The following is a 17036-nucleotide window of genomic DNA, read 5'->3' on the forward strand; positions in this document are numbered from 1 at the left end:
CATCAAGTCACAAACTCACCGTACCACCCCCCATCCCAGGACAGAGCTACCACAGGGGGATGGACAAGGAAGGGCAGGGCTAGAGGGGCCACTTACCATTTTTCGGATGGCAGCATTGGAGTGCTCCGCTGCTGTGGCTATCAGCTCCAAAGACTCTAAGGCACAGAGAAGCATGATCAGCAGGGAGGCAGCAGAAAGGGAGCTCTGGGGGACTTCGCCTCTCCATGAATATCTCCTCCGGCCTGACTACACTCTCCCTTTCCCAGCAAATGCTAGCCTCAAAAGATACGCCACACAGCCACGCCATTTCAAATCAGAAACTGTCCAGACTAACATTACAATAGCAGAAATATGGAATAGTTGGCAGCCAATAAAATGTAAGTTTGGTAAAATTATTATGACCATTAACTGGCAGGAAACCTGGTCGTGTTTGGACAGTTGTTTCTGGCTATTGGGACTACGGATAGTTCTTGTTTGTTTTATCTGCCTTTTTTTTTTTGAGACAGAATCTTGCCATATTCCCCTGGGTGATCTCAAAACAACCACAGCAGCAGCAGCAACCAAAGATTAAAATAAAGAGGGCTGGGGATGCAGTTCAGTTGGTGGAGTATGTGCCTAGCTTGGACAAGGCCCTGGGTCCAGCCTTAGCACCACATAAACTGGGTGTGCTGGTACCTGCCTGTCGTCCTAGCGCCCAAGAGGCAGAGGCAGTAGGATCAGAAATTAAGGTCATCCTTAGGTACACAGCGAGTGTGAGGTCTGCCTACAATACATAAGACCCTCTCTCTCTCTCTCTCTCTCTCTCTCTCTCTCTCTCTCTCTCTCTCTCTCCCTCTCTCCCTCTCTCCCTCTCTCCCTTTCCCTCCCCCCCCTCTCTCCCTCTCTCCCTCTCCCCCCCCCCTCTCTCTCACACACACACACACACACACACACACACAGAGAGAGAGAGAGAGAAGACATATGTTGTATGCTCAAATACACTCTCACTGCAGTGGTTTTTTAACAACACCAAACCTAAAACAAAAATGTCCAAGCATAGGCGCCCAGTTCCATGACTTACAGCACTCTCATACACTAGAGCACCAGTCTTTGCTGATGATACTTGTGTAGTTTTTAATAAGGGAAATCTTCAGAGTGCTTTAAGACTACAAACTTGAATATTAGAAAATGATCTAATTCTTGCAAATACATCTAAAAAGAATGTATGCCTAAACAGTCATCATGGGGCTCGGGTCAGAGCTAGCTTCTTGGCCATCTCTTGTCTTTTTTTTTTTTTTTGGTAATTTCCAAATTTCCTATTGTGACCAGGTGCTATCATGAAAAAAATAAGATGAATCTCCATAAGCCTCCACAAGTTAAACGAATCCTGCCTCAGCTTACGGTCTGGCTGCAGCTTCATGGTCCCCACTCTACATAGTGGATTTCCTACTCAGAAATTTATGCCTGGACTGGAGAAGCACATGTCCACATGGATGGCAAACCAAGCCCTGTTTCCTAAGATGAGCACATTCTGGTACTCAAGCAGATCTGTGGCCAGTGCTCCAGTTCAGGTCTCCATATGCCTTTCAGGTGCTGGGCCTTTCTCCAACTCTTCTTCAACCCTGGCAGCCAGAAGGAGCTTTTTAGCACACAGTTTACGGTTTCCTCTCTGCTTAAATATGTCGATGCTTCACTCTGTGCCAGCACTGAGAAGACCCAGTGATTCTGTCTAGCCTTCAAAGCCCTTGGCGGCTGCTTCTATTGACCGCCGTGGCTTCCTCCCTAAATATGCACCTCCCTCAACATGTCCTATCTTGCTTTATCTGGCCAACAGCCAGTCTTCTGGATTCAGCTCACCACGTCTAGCAGCCTTCCCTAAGTTCCAAGGATGAGTTAGGACACTGTCGGCTCCTTCTGTCTCACTAGCATACCGTGCTCATCGCTCACCGCATCTGGTCCCTCAGTACACAAGACGCTTCCGAGGACAGGGCCGGGAGTTTCCACTACCTTCCTCAGGGATTCCAAACAGGTGTTTAGTATAAATTAGTTCCTCCAAGACAGAGAGCCTCAGAAGACAGGTGTTACTATGCCCCATTTAGCCGAGGACAGAACTGAGACTCAGAGAGGTGGTTGTCTAACTGGGAGGGCAGTTGCCACCAAAGCTGCTTTTCTCCTATATATGCTGCACCTTTCACACCCTAGTGGAACCCAAAAGGACGAGAAGTGGCTGGGCTCATACTGGAGACCGTGTTCGCTGTCAGGACATGTCTAGTGATATACCATACAGGAAACAGATCAGCCTTACTGGGAGTCCCATGTGTCTGCCGCTGTCTGGGAGTTTAATATGGGGGTGTTAGTCTAAAGTTAGAAGCTTTAGTGGGGCCCAGGCTGGGCTTGGCAGTCTGGGGTCTCACAGTGTAGAGTTCAGCCTTGGGATTAGTGTAAGTAGGTAGCCCAGGGCAGCAGTCCCAAGCAGGCAGTTTGGGAACTGAGTCCAGGCTCTGGAGTTTAGTCTGGGATTTAAAAGTAGGTGAGTCAATCAGCAGAACCAGAAAGATGATTCAGTGGAGCTCAGCTTATGGGTTTTACTTTGACACATAAAATATAAGGGAGTTCAGCATAGGATCTTGGGCTGGGGAGGACAAATCTTACCTGGCTCTCAGTCAGAGGCCCTCACTCAAAGCAGCTCCGAAAACCAACCTACGAAGCTTGTTTCTGTGTGTGTCGTGGGAGGGGGGAGGCTCACATTTGCAGCTAATATAGGGAACACTGAGATTTGTTCTAGAGACTCAGATAAGGTTGAGGCTGCACAAAACAGGGAAATGAAGTCAATACACTCAACCTGGTGGCTAATGCGGTACAGATGACATTAACCATCAAAAATCGCTAATGTTTATTGAGTCTCTGCCCTGTGCCACGGACTGTGCTCAAAGTTTTAACTCGATGATCTCATTTAGCAATTCTATGGAGGTAGGCAACCTTAGCATTCCTATTGTGAGAAAATCTGCCTACCTCTGCCTCCCAAGTACTGGCATGTGCCACCACGTCCAGCTGGGTTTAGGGTTTTTTGTTTGAAGTATTAGAGATTTAACTTGGGGCCTCACATGCTAGGCAAATGTTCCACTGCCAAGTTACAGGCTTACCCCTACTTTTTTCCTTACTAAGCTCCCCAGGTTGGCTTTGGATTTACCTTGCAGCCCAGGTAGTCAATCCTCCTGCCTTGCCTTCCAGAGTAGCTAAGATTACAGACATGTGCCACCGTGGTACCTGGCCTAGAAGGCACATTTTTTTGTTGTTTGTTTGTTTTGTTTTTCAGATGAAAAAACAGGGTTTCTCTGTGTAACTGCTCTGGTTGTCCTGTAACTTGCTTTGTGGACCAAGCAAACTCACACCTGTCTATACCTCCCAAGTATCAGGATTAAATGTATGTGCCACCACTGCCCAGCTGGAAAGCACTTTCTTGAGGTTTAGGGGATTTTTAAAATAAAAATAAATAAACTTTATTTTTATTTTATGTGCATTCATGTTTTGCTTGCACATATGTCTATGTGTGAGTGTTAGATCTTGGAGTTACAGACAGTTTTTAGCTGCCATGTAGGTGCTGGGAATTGAACCCAGATCCTCTGGAAGAGGAGTCAATGCTCTTAACTGCTAAGCCATCTCGCCAGCCCTGAGGTTTAGGTTTTATGGCTTACTATGGCACCTCAGTGTTGCTCTTGAGAGAAGAGTATGGTATTTAGTAGGCAGCTATCTGTTTGCAGAGCTTAGTTACCAAGCTTTCTATTCAGAGGTCCAGGCTGGGTAGCAAAGTACCCTCATCTGGTTGGGTAAAGGGTCTGTCTGGGAAGTGTACATAGCACAGAACACAACTGTTGTCTCCTGATCCCTGTGAAATGCCTATTTTCTGTTTTCTTGCTCCCTTTCAGGCTGCTTCTTCATCTCCTGTGTTGATCCCACCTCCCTGAGCTTTGAAGCTTGGCCTCCCATTTTCCCTTCAATTTATATTCCATTCCCTTTGGCAAGTCCCACTTGCACCATGGCTTTGAATACTAACTATGGACCAATAGCATTCAAATCCCTCCATGGACTTCTAGACTCATCTGACTAACTTGGCAGCTCACCAAACAATGTATCTTGCCGGGCGATGGTGGCGCATGCCTTTAATCCCAGCACTCGGGAGGCAGAGGCAGGTGGATCTCTGTGAGTTCGAGACCAGCCTGGTCTACAAAGGTAGTTCCAGGACAGGCTCCAAAGCCACAGAGAAACCCTGTGTCGAAAAAAACAAACAAAAAGACAAACAAAAAAAAACAATGTATCTTAAGAACTATCATTCAGACAGCTCTCATGATGCAGCCTAAGTTGGCCTCAAACTCACAATCCTCCTGCCTCTGCTTCCCAGCTAGATCAACACACCCAGCAAGAACTATCAAACTCTTTTTTATGATTTATTTTTTAATTTTGTGTGCATGTGTATATGTAAGTGCCCATGGAGCCCAGAAGAGGGCATCTCATCCCCCTGGAGCTAGAGTTACCAGTGCTTGTGAGCTTCCTGGGTGTGGGCGCTAGAAATTGATCTTGGGTATATAAGGCGGTATATGCTCTTAACCACAAAGCTATCTCTCTAGCACCAAGGACCATCACTCTCAACTCTGCCAATTTCCATATCCATGGTATCCTAGACTTTTTAGTGCCTCTTCCAAATAGAATATATCCCGAATGGAGCCACTTCTCATTACTTCTGCTGCTACTATCTTCATCTAAGCTCTTTTTATAGATTTCCTGGCTCCTTTTACTCTTCAGTTAATCCTAACCATGACCTGCTCATGACTAGCCACTACACTCAGAAGAAACCAGCCACCTCATCTCAGCCTCCAAAGCTTTGTGACACCAACCTCTCTATAACTATTATTCTGCCCTCCCTTGTCATGCTCAGGTCACACTGGCCCTCTTGTTGTCACAGAGATACACCTACCTCTACCAGCTTGCCCATCTCCCCCTGCTTTGGGAACTCTACATTTGCTACTGCAGCTGCCTGGAACATTCCCCTCCCTTTGGCCTGTGGCAACTTTCTTGTTATTCAGGTTTGGGTTCAAGCATCTTCCCTGCACAGAAGTCACCCATTTAAAGTAGACTGCCCAGCTGCTCTTACATCACTCTCTTCCCCAAGTCACACTCAGCGCCTGGCAAATATATTCCTGCGTACTTGTCAATTTTGTTTATTGCCATCTGTCCAACTAGAATATACACTCCCTAAATCAAGGACCTCATCTCTTTGGCTCAGCTTCCCATTTCCAGTGCCTAGAACAGTGCACAAACACTTAGCTGTCATGTTAATGGTGTATAAATGAAAATTTGAGTTTAAGAAAGAAAAAGTGGGCTAGACTCAAGAGCTCTCTGTGGGGGTCTGGCCCTATACAGATGGGGTGAAAGGAATCTAAACCAAACACCTTCCTAGTGGTTCAGTGAATGAAGACTGAGTCTGAGGAAGAGGCGGTATCTCAACCTATAGATCCAAACCTGAGAGGCATAAAATCCGGGGACGCGAAGTCTGGAACAATCAGACTAGAAAGACAATTATTGGGCTTCTGGTCAGCCTTGAAATTCCTTAGGGAGGTTCATTCTTGGGAATGGCCAGTGGGCCTGCAGTGGAGTGCTAACTCTGGAGGATGGAACAATAGAAGTCTGACTCGATGGGGCTTTGACTGGGGAGCTGACTCACGGAGAATTTAAACGGGCTTGGCTTGAAGGAGTCGGGCTAGGCTCTTTCATTATTCCAATACAACTTCATTCGGAGATGAATCTTGAGTTTAGTCTCAGAAATGCATGGCCTCCCGAAGGATCGTACTGGACATGCACCTTAAGACTATATAGTTTTAGTCAGAAGCTCCTAACTGGAGTTTTTCTAGGTAAACAAGGCAGGGTAATGAACTTGTAGGTTCTTGGAGGTTGAAATCTCCCCACAGAGCCTCAATGTAGGCCCTTCAGTTTAGAGATTCTATTCTAGGATTGAATTATACAACCTTAGAAGTCCAAGCCTGTGAATGAAACCTGGAGTCCAGCCTCAGATGTCTGGCCAGCTGCCAGTGTGGGGAAGCGGGGAAGGCTTAGGCCACACACTCACTCTGGGCATCCTTGCTGTCCGGGGAGCCATGGGGCAGCTTCAACAGATAGTCCTTGAGAAGAAGCTCATAGCGGGGGATGCGCTGCACAGGCTCCAGCATGTGGTGCTGCAAGGTCAGGTTGCCGCAGGCTTCCTCCTTCTGTGACAGAAGCACGAAAGCTCAGGGCTGGCTAAAGGCCTCCCCCAGGTCCCTGTGGACCTTTCCTCCTGTAGCTTCAACTCTTACCTGCACTTCATGGATGATGACTTTAAACTGTGTGGAGCGCTCTGTCCATGTGTTGACCAGCTCTACAGCCCGGTCAAAGTTCTTCACATACTCGCCATACATCTTGAGAAAGGGTGCCAACTTCTGCAGGATGTCACCAATGCGTGGGTAGCGGTCCCTAGAGTAGAAGCAGGGGCTGACATGGTCCTGCTGATCCTCCCACAAGTCTCCAGCCTCAGGAAGAAAGCCATTTTTCAACTGGCTTACTTCTCTGGAAATGCTGCTTATATTACAGGCCAGTGAGGCTGAGAGTCTCAGTTTGATCCTTAGCCTAACTGTCCTGCCTAAGCACCAGAAACTATACCACCCTGGAACACTTACTCTTGCCATACTGTAAGGCCACTGATCATTGATTTGTGCCCAGTCTTGAGCTGGGTAGTGTCAGGGACATGGTGCTGAGCCATACCCAGTCAAACCCTGAGAACTTTACTGTCTTATAGGGTAGGGACAGTAACCAGGTCTTGTTGAACTCTTCTTGGCCACAGTGTGATGCGGCAGACAAAGCAGATTTCAGGTCACAGGATGGATGGTAAGGGATGTGTGGGAATTAGGCTTTATGCTAGCCCTCTGCAGTCACAGTTTTGTAAGAGAGGCATACTTTATCCTGTGAGTGGAGGGAACGTGGAAACTATCTTAAGCAGACGGTGGCATGGTCTGCTTGTTGCTGGGAAGACCATTCAAACAGGTGGTGCAGACACTTTAGTCTAGATTGGAAGAGGAGAACCCGAAGGCCAGTCAGTCCCTAAACCCTGCTCTTCTCCCTTGGACATTCACTTCTCCTCAACTTTACTCCTAGGCTAGGGTCCATCCATGTGTCTGCATCCCCCGTCTCCCATTCTCACCTTTACCATGGCACTGATAAGAACAGCAGCTCAGGCCAGACATGGTACCCACATCTTTAATCCTAGCACTTGGGAGACAAAGGCAGGTGGATCTTTGTGAGATCTATGCCAGCCTGATCTACTTAGTGAAACCCTGTCTCAAAACAGAACAAAAGAACAACAGCTCATAATATTTAAACACTTACATGCCAGTATTTTTTTAATCTCTCAACATGTATTATTAAGACATTTAATTCTTAAAAATAATCCTACAAGGCCGGGCGATGGTGGCGCACGCCTTTAATCCCAGCACTCTGGAGGCAGAGGCAGGCGGATCTCTGGGAGTTTGAGACCAGCCTGGTCTACAGAGCTAGTTCCAGGATAGGCTCCAAAGCCACAGAGAAACCCTGTCTCAAAAAACCAAAAAAAAAATAATCCTACAAGGTAGGCCATTATTATTGTCCCCATTTTAAAGACGAGGTGAATTTGAGTACAGCTCAGTGGTGAAGCACTTGCCTAGCCTGTGTAAGGCCTTCAGTTTAATCCTTAACACTACAAAAAAAACAAATAAAAATACATATATGAATAAAGATGAGGAAATCAAGGTATAACAACTTAAGAAACTTGCTTAAATTTAGCAAGTAATAGAGGCAGAATTTGAACCTAGTCATTTTTTCTTTTATTTGTTTGTTTTTTTCAAGACAGGGTTTCTCTGTGTAGCCCTGGCTGTCCTGGAACTCACTCTGTAGACCAGGCTGGCTTTGAACTTTGATCCCCCTGCCTCTATCTCTCAAGTACTGGTACTAAAAGCTTACGCCACCATGCATGGTTCATTATAGCTCTTAAACTCACTTTTTTTTTAAGATGGAGTCTCACTATGTAGTCTAGGTTGGCCTCAAATTCACAGATCTGACAAAGACTCCCTAGTGCTAGAATTATAGGCATACAACACCATAACAACTAAATCTCAACACTCATTTTTGTCTTAAATTTCATGATGATGATGATGAGTGTGTGTGTATGTGAGAGAGAGAGAAAAAAAAATGTAGGCACACACAGCATGTGTGGGTGTCAAAGGACAACTTGATGGAGTCATTTCTTTCTTTCCATCTTTACATGGGTTCCAGGGATTGAGCTCAGGTTGCCAGCAGCAAGTACTTCTACCAATTGAGCCATATCATACTCTTAAGGGCCCTGCTATTCTGTTGTAGCATTCTAGGTCCTGACCTATGTTCCACATTAGATTGTGAGGGCCTAGAAGGCAGAGGCTGGGCCTCTTGCACAGAAAAGAAGGTAGGTAAGAATGAACTTATTTTCCCAGGGTGGGGGTAGCACAGTCCTTTAATGCCAGCACTTGGGAGGCAGAAGCAGGAAGATCTCTGTGAATTCAAGGCCAGCCTGATCTACAGAGTGAGTTCCAGGACAGCCAGGGCTACACAGAGAAACCCTGTCTTGAAAAAACAAACAAATAAAAGAAAAAATGACTAGGTTCAAATTCTACCTGTTCCAGGACATTCAGGCCTACACACTGAGAAACTCTATATAAAAACATCCCCGCACCAAAAAAACTTTTCATGATGTCGGGGATGGAATTCAGGGCCTTGCATAGTCTAGGCAAGAATTCTGCCACTGAGCTACATCCCAGCCCAGGAATGAAATCCTATGTATACATCTGGGCTTAGCATGCAAGTTGATGCCAGAATAAGCAGACTGGCTCTGGAGCCCTCACCATTCCTCCATACGCTTCTCTAGCTCAGGCAGCAGGAACTGCTGGTGGAAGCAATAGATGGAGCAGATGTTAGAGAAGATGCCATGGACAACATCAGCAGGAAAGGAACTGCGATTCCGAGCCTCTTCCAGCAGCCGGGCACAAAACACCTGTGGAGAATGGCAGCCGTGCTCAGCCCACCTGAAACTAGAGCTCAGCTGGGCAAAGGGAAGCTTGCAGGTAAGGGCAGGATTTATGGGCAGCTTTGTGCATTTCTGAGATCAGTACTGGTCTTGAGATGGAGAAGAATGGGAATGGAGAGGAGTGCAGGTCACCAAGATTAGGACCTGGAGTTAGGGACTGAAACGATGCCAGGTTAGGACCTGGAGGAAGGTCAGAAGCCAATCCAGGTTCAGAGAGAGAGAGGTGAAAATAGATCCCTCTATTTTAACAAATATTTATGGTGTCTAGTGTGTAAAGCACTGTCCTGGAGGCTAGGACATAACTGTGGGGAAAAAAAGACCCGTACCCTCAGGGATTCTAGTGGATGCGGGGTCAAGAAGAGAGTCAAGAGTTAAAATGAGGTCCATGGGGAGGGGGTAAATTCAAGATGCGGGCAAGAGTAAGCAGGGTCAGAGTCACAATTACAGGACTGGTACACATCCATTAAGAGTTAGGAGTGAAGATTAAACTTGTGAACAGAATCAAAATCAGCTTCAAGGTCAGCCAGAGACCTTGCCACTTCTGGATCTGATCCTTATGGTGAATTAAATTCATGCCCTACCATTTCCTCAGTGGAAGCTACCACCTACCACATCCTGGGGCCCTGGAACCCCAGAGGGATCATTCACCTGGTCCAGGAGATGGAGCCTGGAAACATAGGCCTTCTCGGTTTGTAGAAGCTCATTGGCAATATGGAAGACCTTCTGCTGCACAGTCAGCTGAAAAGGAGAAGTGACCCTTGAAACATCATCTTTGCCCTAACCCTGGCTCCTTCTATCCATTTTTCTTCCCTCCTTCCTTCCCTACCCCCACTTATCTCACTCACTTAGGTTATTGCTATGTACCTCAGGGTGCCCTCAAACTCTTGAACTGAAGTGACCCTCCCACGTCAGTTCCTCAGTAATTGGACTATAGGCAATGCCATTATGCCTGGCTCCCCTTACAGAGTACACATGATGCTCTAACCTTAGCACCACACCCTGAGATAACCCCAAACTGATTCATAAAGCTTCCTGTGGCTTCATCCCTGACTCCTAGTCACTCAATTCTGAAGACATGAAGTCCCGCACATACTCATTCATCTGCTTTCTCTACTCACTGAGCATAGTTTGGTGGTTAAACAGAGAACTAGAAAGTCCAACTTCCTGGATTCAAATCCCAGTCTACCATTCACTTGCATGCCTAAGTTGTCTGATTACTTCTGATTTAGGAGTCCCATTACAAGGACAGATAATAACAGAGCCTATGTCCATTTGTAATGGAGACAATTTCATTTATTTTAATTAATTATTACAATATTAGGGATTAAACCTGAGGCCTCATGAACGCTAGGCAAATGCTCTACACTAAGCCACACTCCCAATCCTAAAAATTTCCAAAAATAAAAACAGAACAGACTGCAGATTCCAGTCTCTAAATATCAGCTATTTATTCGCTCATTGAGTTCGCTGTCAGCAAAGGCTTGCTGAGTATGTGGGCTGTGAAAAAGGCACAGAAATACAAAAATGGCTAAGATTATGCCTGTCGGCTCACTTTCTTGTTTGCAGGCTACACACTTGCTGAGCATCGTTTCATATCAGCACTCCCTGGCTCCATACTTGAGCTTGGTTCTGGCAAAGCAGGTATTCTGGCTGAGGCCTTCCTTGCGTGCAAGGACACCTTCTGAAGCAGCATTAAGGAGACAGGGCGTGGAAAGGGTTCCTAACTACCAAGTGCTCAAGGCCCCACTAGGCTCTGGCTCTGTGCCCCTCCTCCAGTTGCTAAGGAGTCTCTCTGGTATGAGAGAGTTTCTGTCATACAAACAAGGAAATTGAGGCTTGTAGTGAAGAGTGGAAAGGAAAGAAGAGACACCCCCAGTGTCACATAGCTATGGGTCATGAAAAAACCTGAGGTCCATTAGTGGTTCTCTGATGAAAGTGAAACCACCTTCCTAACGAGCATTTAGAACGAGGCATGGCCATTTTGGTGGTCACAGTCATTTGGAAGAGGAGCAGGGTTTTGCTACTGGTCTTCCACACTGGGAAACCAGCAGTGCCAAGTAGACTAAATGGAAGCAATGCCCTGTTTTGAGAAATACCAGGCTGGGGGAAGAATTAAGCACAGATGCCAGGCTCTTGCTTTCTCTGCATAGTCCTCCCTCTTGAATAACATTAGGTCAGTACCTCCACAGACTCCTGTCTCTCCAATGGGGGCACTGGAATTTCTCTTTCCTTCTCTTCCTCCTCTTCTTCCTCTTCGTCTTCCTCTTCTAGGTCACTGTCAACTTCCTGGGAGCCAGGCCGGTGGGGGTCGGCCAAAGCAACTGGCATACTAGCCAGGGCAGGGGGCCCAGGACAGAGGCTGTGGCTGGAGGGCCCGTCATCACTGACGAAGCAGGTCTCTTCGCTGTTGGATGGCGAGCTGATGCTGTCAATTCCGCTGTCCCGGTTAGGCACCTTCTCACCATCCCGGGGCCCAGGAGCCAGCAGGAACAGGCAGCGAGAAGCCTCACCCTCAGGGAGCTGGGACACTGTTGGCTGTGGGGGTGGCTGTGGCAACATGGCTGGCTCTGGGGGAACTGGGCAGGGGCCAGGGGCTGGCCTATCCGAGGCGACAATCACAGGCTCTCTGAGGTGGGTGATGGACACACATGGAGGCAGGGTATGAGCTTGACCAAGAGGCCTCTCCTACAACTATCCCTTCCTGTCCCAGATCCACCCTTTGCTCACAGGGTCCTCTAGGGATCGGACTCACCTTTCAAACTTCTCAATCAATGAGGACACTGCTGCAGAACCGCTGCTGGCCTCAGTTCTTGGGGCCAGACCCTTGGCTACTCTAGGGTCTGCAGGCAGAGGGCGTGAAGGTGGCGGAGGAATGGGCTCAGGTGGAGGAAGCATCCGGGGCATCTGCAAGTAGCTGGGCTTTGGGGGGACTGGAGTGGTGGATGGGGAAGAAAGGAGAGAGATCACAGGCTGGTTAGCATAGCCAAGCTATACCTAATTTCATAAACTGCAGAATCTTCTGTTCTGTGCTAGAGATCAAACCCATGGCCCTGTGCATGCCAGGTGAACACTTTTCCATTGAGCTATATCCTCTTCCAATTTTGATTTGTTTAGCTGATCTTTTGAGACACTCTTACTATACAGCATTGCTTACCTGGTACTAATGGCACTAATAACAGCCCTGACTGCAATGATCGTGTCTCAACCTCCTAAGTGCTGGGAGTACAGGCAACTGCTGCCACCCCCCCCTTTTGCTTGAAGTAGGCACAGAGCTGGACAAGGTGAAATCCCAGTAGGGTGTGTCAGCCACAGGCAACACCTTTCTGCTCATTAGATAGGTGTCACTTGCTGCCCCTCGAGATAAGAGCACTTCCCTATTCTGCCATCTGTTATTTTCTCCTTTCCTTTTGTACACCTCTCTGGTGCATTTCTCTCCTCTTAATGGAAGCACTTACCCTGTGGCTTTGGGCCTGGTGCCCGCTTCAATGGTGAAGGACGTGGGCCAGGGGTTTCAGTGGGAGGGCCTGGATCTGAACGAAGCCGTTGGGGGCCTTCTGGATGAGGCTCAAGACTCTGGCCAGGGTCAAGGGACAAACTTTTAACCAGGATCCGGTTTCCCTGGTGCAGCCCTGTAGAAAGGGAGAAACTGGTCGTGAAGTGACTGGTTTTACCCCAAGGGAAAATAGGAAGTAGCGTATCTTAGCAGGTATCTATGGTTAGGCTCCACTGAGCACTTTACTGGCCCAGTTTTGCCAGGAAGCCCTTCTCCCAGGCCTTAGATAGAGAACCAGGCACAGGGTGGAGACTGCTATTTCATCAAGAAATAATAGTTCACTGGGATTAGCATATTGACTCCATGGATGTCGATAGATAATTAAGGACTTAAACCAAATTCAGGAATTTAACCAGTTTGAGAGTAGAAGTAAGTACCCTGAAGTTTGTGTACATGCCTATGGCTCTGGTTTATTCAGCCATTCTTCATTCTGTTAGTTATTTTATTATTTTTGTTGTTTTGTTTTGTTTTGTTTTTGAGACAGGGTTTCTCTGTAGCTTTGGAGCCTGTCCTGGAACTAGCTCTTGTAGACCAGGCTGACCTCGAACTCACAGAGATCTGCCTGCCTTTGCCTCCCAAGTGCTGGGATTAAAGGCGTGCACCACAACCGCCCGGCCAATTATTTTATTATTTTTGTTTGTTTTTGAGACATAGTCTCACTATGTAGTAATGCAGGCTGGATGCAAACTCATGACAATCTTGCTTCAGTCTCCCAAGTGCCAGAATTATAGGCATAAACTACCATTCCTGTCTTCTTAATCCCATTTCTTTTCTTTTGTTTTGTTTTTCGAGACGGGGTTTCACTGTAGCTTTGGAGCCTATCCTGTAACTAGCTCTCATAGACCAGGCTGGCCTTGAACTCACAGAGATCTGCCTACCTTTGCCCCCCAAGTGCTGGGATTAAAGGTGTGCACCACCACCACCTGATCTTCATCCCATTTCTGAAAGCCCTGAGAATAGCTGAACTTTCTTGTCTAAAATTTTGTAGAGCCAAGTGTCTTTAAAATGATAAAACTGAGGCCGGGTGGTGGCCGCACACAATTTTAATCCCAGTACCCAGGAGGCAGAGGCAGGAGGATCTCTGTGAGTTTGAGGCCAGCCTGGTCTACAAGAGGGAGTTCCAGGACAGGTAGGGCTACATAGAGAAACCCTGTCTCGAAAAAAAATGATAAAACTGGGAACTAGGGAGTCAGCTCAGTGATGGACCACTCGTTTAGCATTTGCAAGGCCTGGGTTCCAGACCCATTGCACATGCGTGTCATAAGCAAATATTTTGCTTCTTAAAATCTCAGAGTCCAACCAATTTGTTTTACTTTCCTCTACTTCCACATCCACCTCACCCAACCCACCCCCAGTATCCAGGATGCAGGTACAAGAACAGCTGTAAAGCAGCCAAGTAGCTAGCTGGGCATGGTGGTGCACACCTTTAGTCCCAGCACTCAGGAGGCAGAGGCAGGCGGATCTCTGTGAGTTCGTGGTCAGCCTGGTCTACAGAATGAGTTCCAGGACAGCTAGGACTACACAGAGAAACCCTGTCTTGAAAAAACAAACAAAAAAGTAAGAAAGAAAAGCAGTAAGTAGCATATTCAGAAAAAGGGGAATCATTTTTTTTACTTTCTCCTTCCTTAGCATAGGACCCCTAAGCTTATGGGGTTTGTTTGGGGCCCTGGAGAATATGATGATCACACTTACAAAGAAAGACTTAGGCTTGGGATACAATGATTGTATCCCACAGGTCACATGTCCCAAGTAAAAGAGTATAGGATTTGTGTGGTTGTGGCTGGTAGGAGGCTGTGAGGTTGCGTTAGAGATGATAGGTAGGGCTAGAGAGGAGTGGGAAAGCCTTAGATGCCAGAATGAAGAGCTGCCCATCGTTTCTACGGTGAAGGGGGACATGCAAAGCGCCGTGTAGGGAGAGATGCATGTGATCAGGAGCAAGGACCAGGGAGTAAGCACGAGGCAAGAGCTCCTGGAGCACCAGGCACAGTAGCACGTGCCTAATAAGCCCAGTACTTGGGAAGATGAAGAAGCTGAACAAGGATGGTGAGTTCAATGCCAGCCTGGGATACATACTGAAAACCCAACTGAAACCAACCAAACAAGAGGTACAACTAGCACACATCTCAAGGATTTTACTCTTTGTCAGTCTCATGAGTGAGTCCACTAAGTCACAAAAACACATGAAATTTACAGTGCTTTACACAACTGCCAGGTCACACAAACTTAAAACATCCAAAACACATGTCTTCACTCTCCTGAAAGCTTGGGCCCACACTATTACATGGACTAGCAGCTACAAGTCCATGTATGATTACACAGCCCTATGGAATTGTCAATGATAAGGTCAAGCACAGTCACAAAGGCACACAACAAAGACACAATAGCAGTCCTATCACCTCACAAATCGCTTAACCACATGCCATCATATAACTTTATATAGCACTTTATATTACTCAAGCACAGTTTCACCAAGTTACAAAGGTGTGCCATTTACATTGCAGGATCTTGAAGTTTCGTATATATCATTACCGTGCCTTTGAATACCTACAAACATAGTTACAAGTATCATAGTTACCACATAGATCTATTATACCAGGTCAGAAAAAATATGCACACACAACATCAAAACAGCCTAAGGTCATAAGCCACTACATACCCAGAAACATGGACACAAGTCAGATATACATTCCATAATTTACTAGGTCACATTCTTACAACAAACATGTCCACGGTATCTGAGGGTCCTAGCTCAGAGTTATACACAAATATAGTCACAAACACAGGACACTTGTCTCTTCCTGCTCTAAACAAAGGGTCACATGCTGTCTTCACACTGAGACACCCATACCCTTCCTTACAAGGTCACACAGGCAGACAGTTAACAGGGGATTTTAGGTCTCTTACTGTTGGAGGGAAGCCAAGGGTTCTAGAGCAGCTTCCCTGAGCTCCTGGCCTCATCCTGGCTACAGACCGGCCAGGGGGCCATGGAACCTTCCCAGCCTGAGAGAACATGTGCTTTAGATCCTGGTCCCAGTGGGTTCCTTCTACCCTGTACCTGGATTTGGGTGGTTTCCTCCTGTGCCTTCCCACCTGAGCCGGCAGGGCCGAGCCTGAGCAGAAAGGGTGTTCTTCTAACCTCTGGCCCAGTAGAGTGGCGTATCCTGCCCAGCTCAGCACATCTTGCTTGGCCCAGCCCTGTCCTCTCTCTGGGCATAGGGCTAAGGAGGATGAATCACCTAGAGGGTGGCACAGGTGTAGACACAGTTGCAAAGACACATGGCCAGAGAAAAAAAATGATGACGGCCAGAGAGCTACTGAACAAAGCCAAACATACTGCCATGGTGTGGGATACTGGATCACACTGCATGAAAGGTGCCTTCTGATTGGTTTAATAAAGAACGGAATGACCAGTAGCTAGGGAGAGAATAGGCAGGATTTTTGGGGAGAGAGAGGAAGGGGAGATCAATCTAGGCAAGCAGGAGGCACCAGTGAGCCCTTGAAGAAGTCAGATGTGCCATACTGTGGAAAAGTAAAGAGCCACATGGCAGAATTAAAAAATATGGCCTAGGGGGCTGGAGAGATGGCTCAGTGGTTAAGAGCATTGCCTGCTCTTCCAAAGGTCCTGAGTTCAATTCCCAGCAACCACATGGTGGCTCACAACCATCTGTAAAGACATCTGGCGCCCTCATCTGGCCTTCAGGCATACAGACAGAATATTATATACATAATAAATAAATAAATATTAAGAAAAAAAATATGGCCTAATTAAGTTCTGAGAGCTAGTTGGGGACAAGCCTAAGCTAAGGCCTAGCTTTCATAATTAATAATAAGTCTCAGTGTTGTTATTTGTGAGCTGGGAGTCAAAGAGAAGCCCAACTATACTGCCACCCGCCTCTGTAGATGTGCACAGGTGCCAGGGTCCCAGGGACTCTCCAGCTGCTTCCCAGATCTCAAGGCCTCAAAGCAGGTAAGCTGCCCTGGGCAAGCCCTTCCCACCAGGTCAACAGCTGGGCGGCAGGGCTCTTGTGGGGCTTGTGTCCTTCTGTTCCCCTGCAGCTTCTCAGAGTGGGGTGGCCTATAATTCTCCATGGCTCTGCCCTGGCCATTCTCTCTCATGACTCGCCTAACCCTCACATGGGAGCTGCAGTGGCTGCCTCTCCACTCTGTGCCTCCTCGTGGGCAGGCCTATAGAAGAGACAGCTGAATGAAATTTAGACTTAAGGATACCCTGGAGTCCCAGGTAAGGAAGGCAGTGATCTTCTGCCTAATTTCTTGTGCAGAGATGAAGACAAAGAAAGACGTGGTGACTAGCCCAAGGCCACACAAGGTAATAGCTGACTTTCATGAAGATGGCTTCTGGCCTGGGTTCTTTTCTTAACCCTGCTC

General features: G+C 47.2%; 1 protein-coding gene across 3 annotated transcripts in view; it reads right to left on the reverse strand.

Moving 5' to 3' along the window:
* The window catches only part of Fgd1 (FYVE, RhoGEF and PH domain containing 1), a 43549-nt gene that overhangs the window by 9142 nt on the left and 17371 nt on the right, over positions 1 to 17036 (reverse strand). For 2 of the 3 annotated variants that reach the window (XM_075958668.1, XM_075958667.1), the window contains exons 2-9: positions 12553 to 12726; positions 11850 to 12027; positions 11279 to 11723; positions 9746 to 9835; positions 8916 to 9064; positions 6327 to 6483; positions 6101 to 6239; positions 97 to 155 (exon numbers count right to left, since the gene is read on the reverse strand). In XM_075958668.1, the coding sequence (XP_075814783.1) occupies positions 97 to 155; positions 6101 to 6239; positions 6327 to 6483; positions 8916 to 9064; positions 9746 to 9835; positions 11279 to 11723; positions 11850 to 12001 (1191 nt within the window). In that variant the 5' untranslated portion in view covers positions 12002 to 12027; positions 12553 to 12726. Of the gene's footprint in view, positions 1 to 96; positions 156 to 6100; positions 6240 to 6326; positions 6484 to 8915; positions 9065 to 9745; positions 9836 to 11278; positions 11724 to 11849; positions 12028 to 12552; positions 12727 to 15705; positions 15779 to 17036 lie in introns of those variants that run through there. The other variant, XM_075958669.1, reaches the window with a different exon arrangement.

The sequence above is a fragment of the Microtus pennsylvanicus genome, chromosome X (assembly GCF_037038515.1).
Source record: "Microtus pennsylvanicus isolate mMicPen1 chromosome X, mMicPen1.hap1, whole genome shotgun sequence".
NCBI classification, from domain to species: domain Eukaryota; kingdom Metazoa; phylum Chordata; class Mammalia; order Rodentia; family Cricetidae; genus Microtus; species Microtus pennsylvanicus.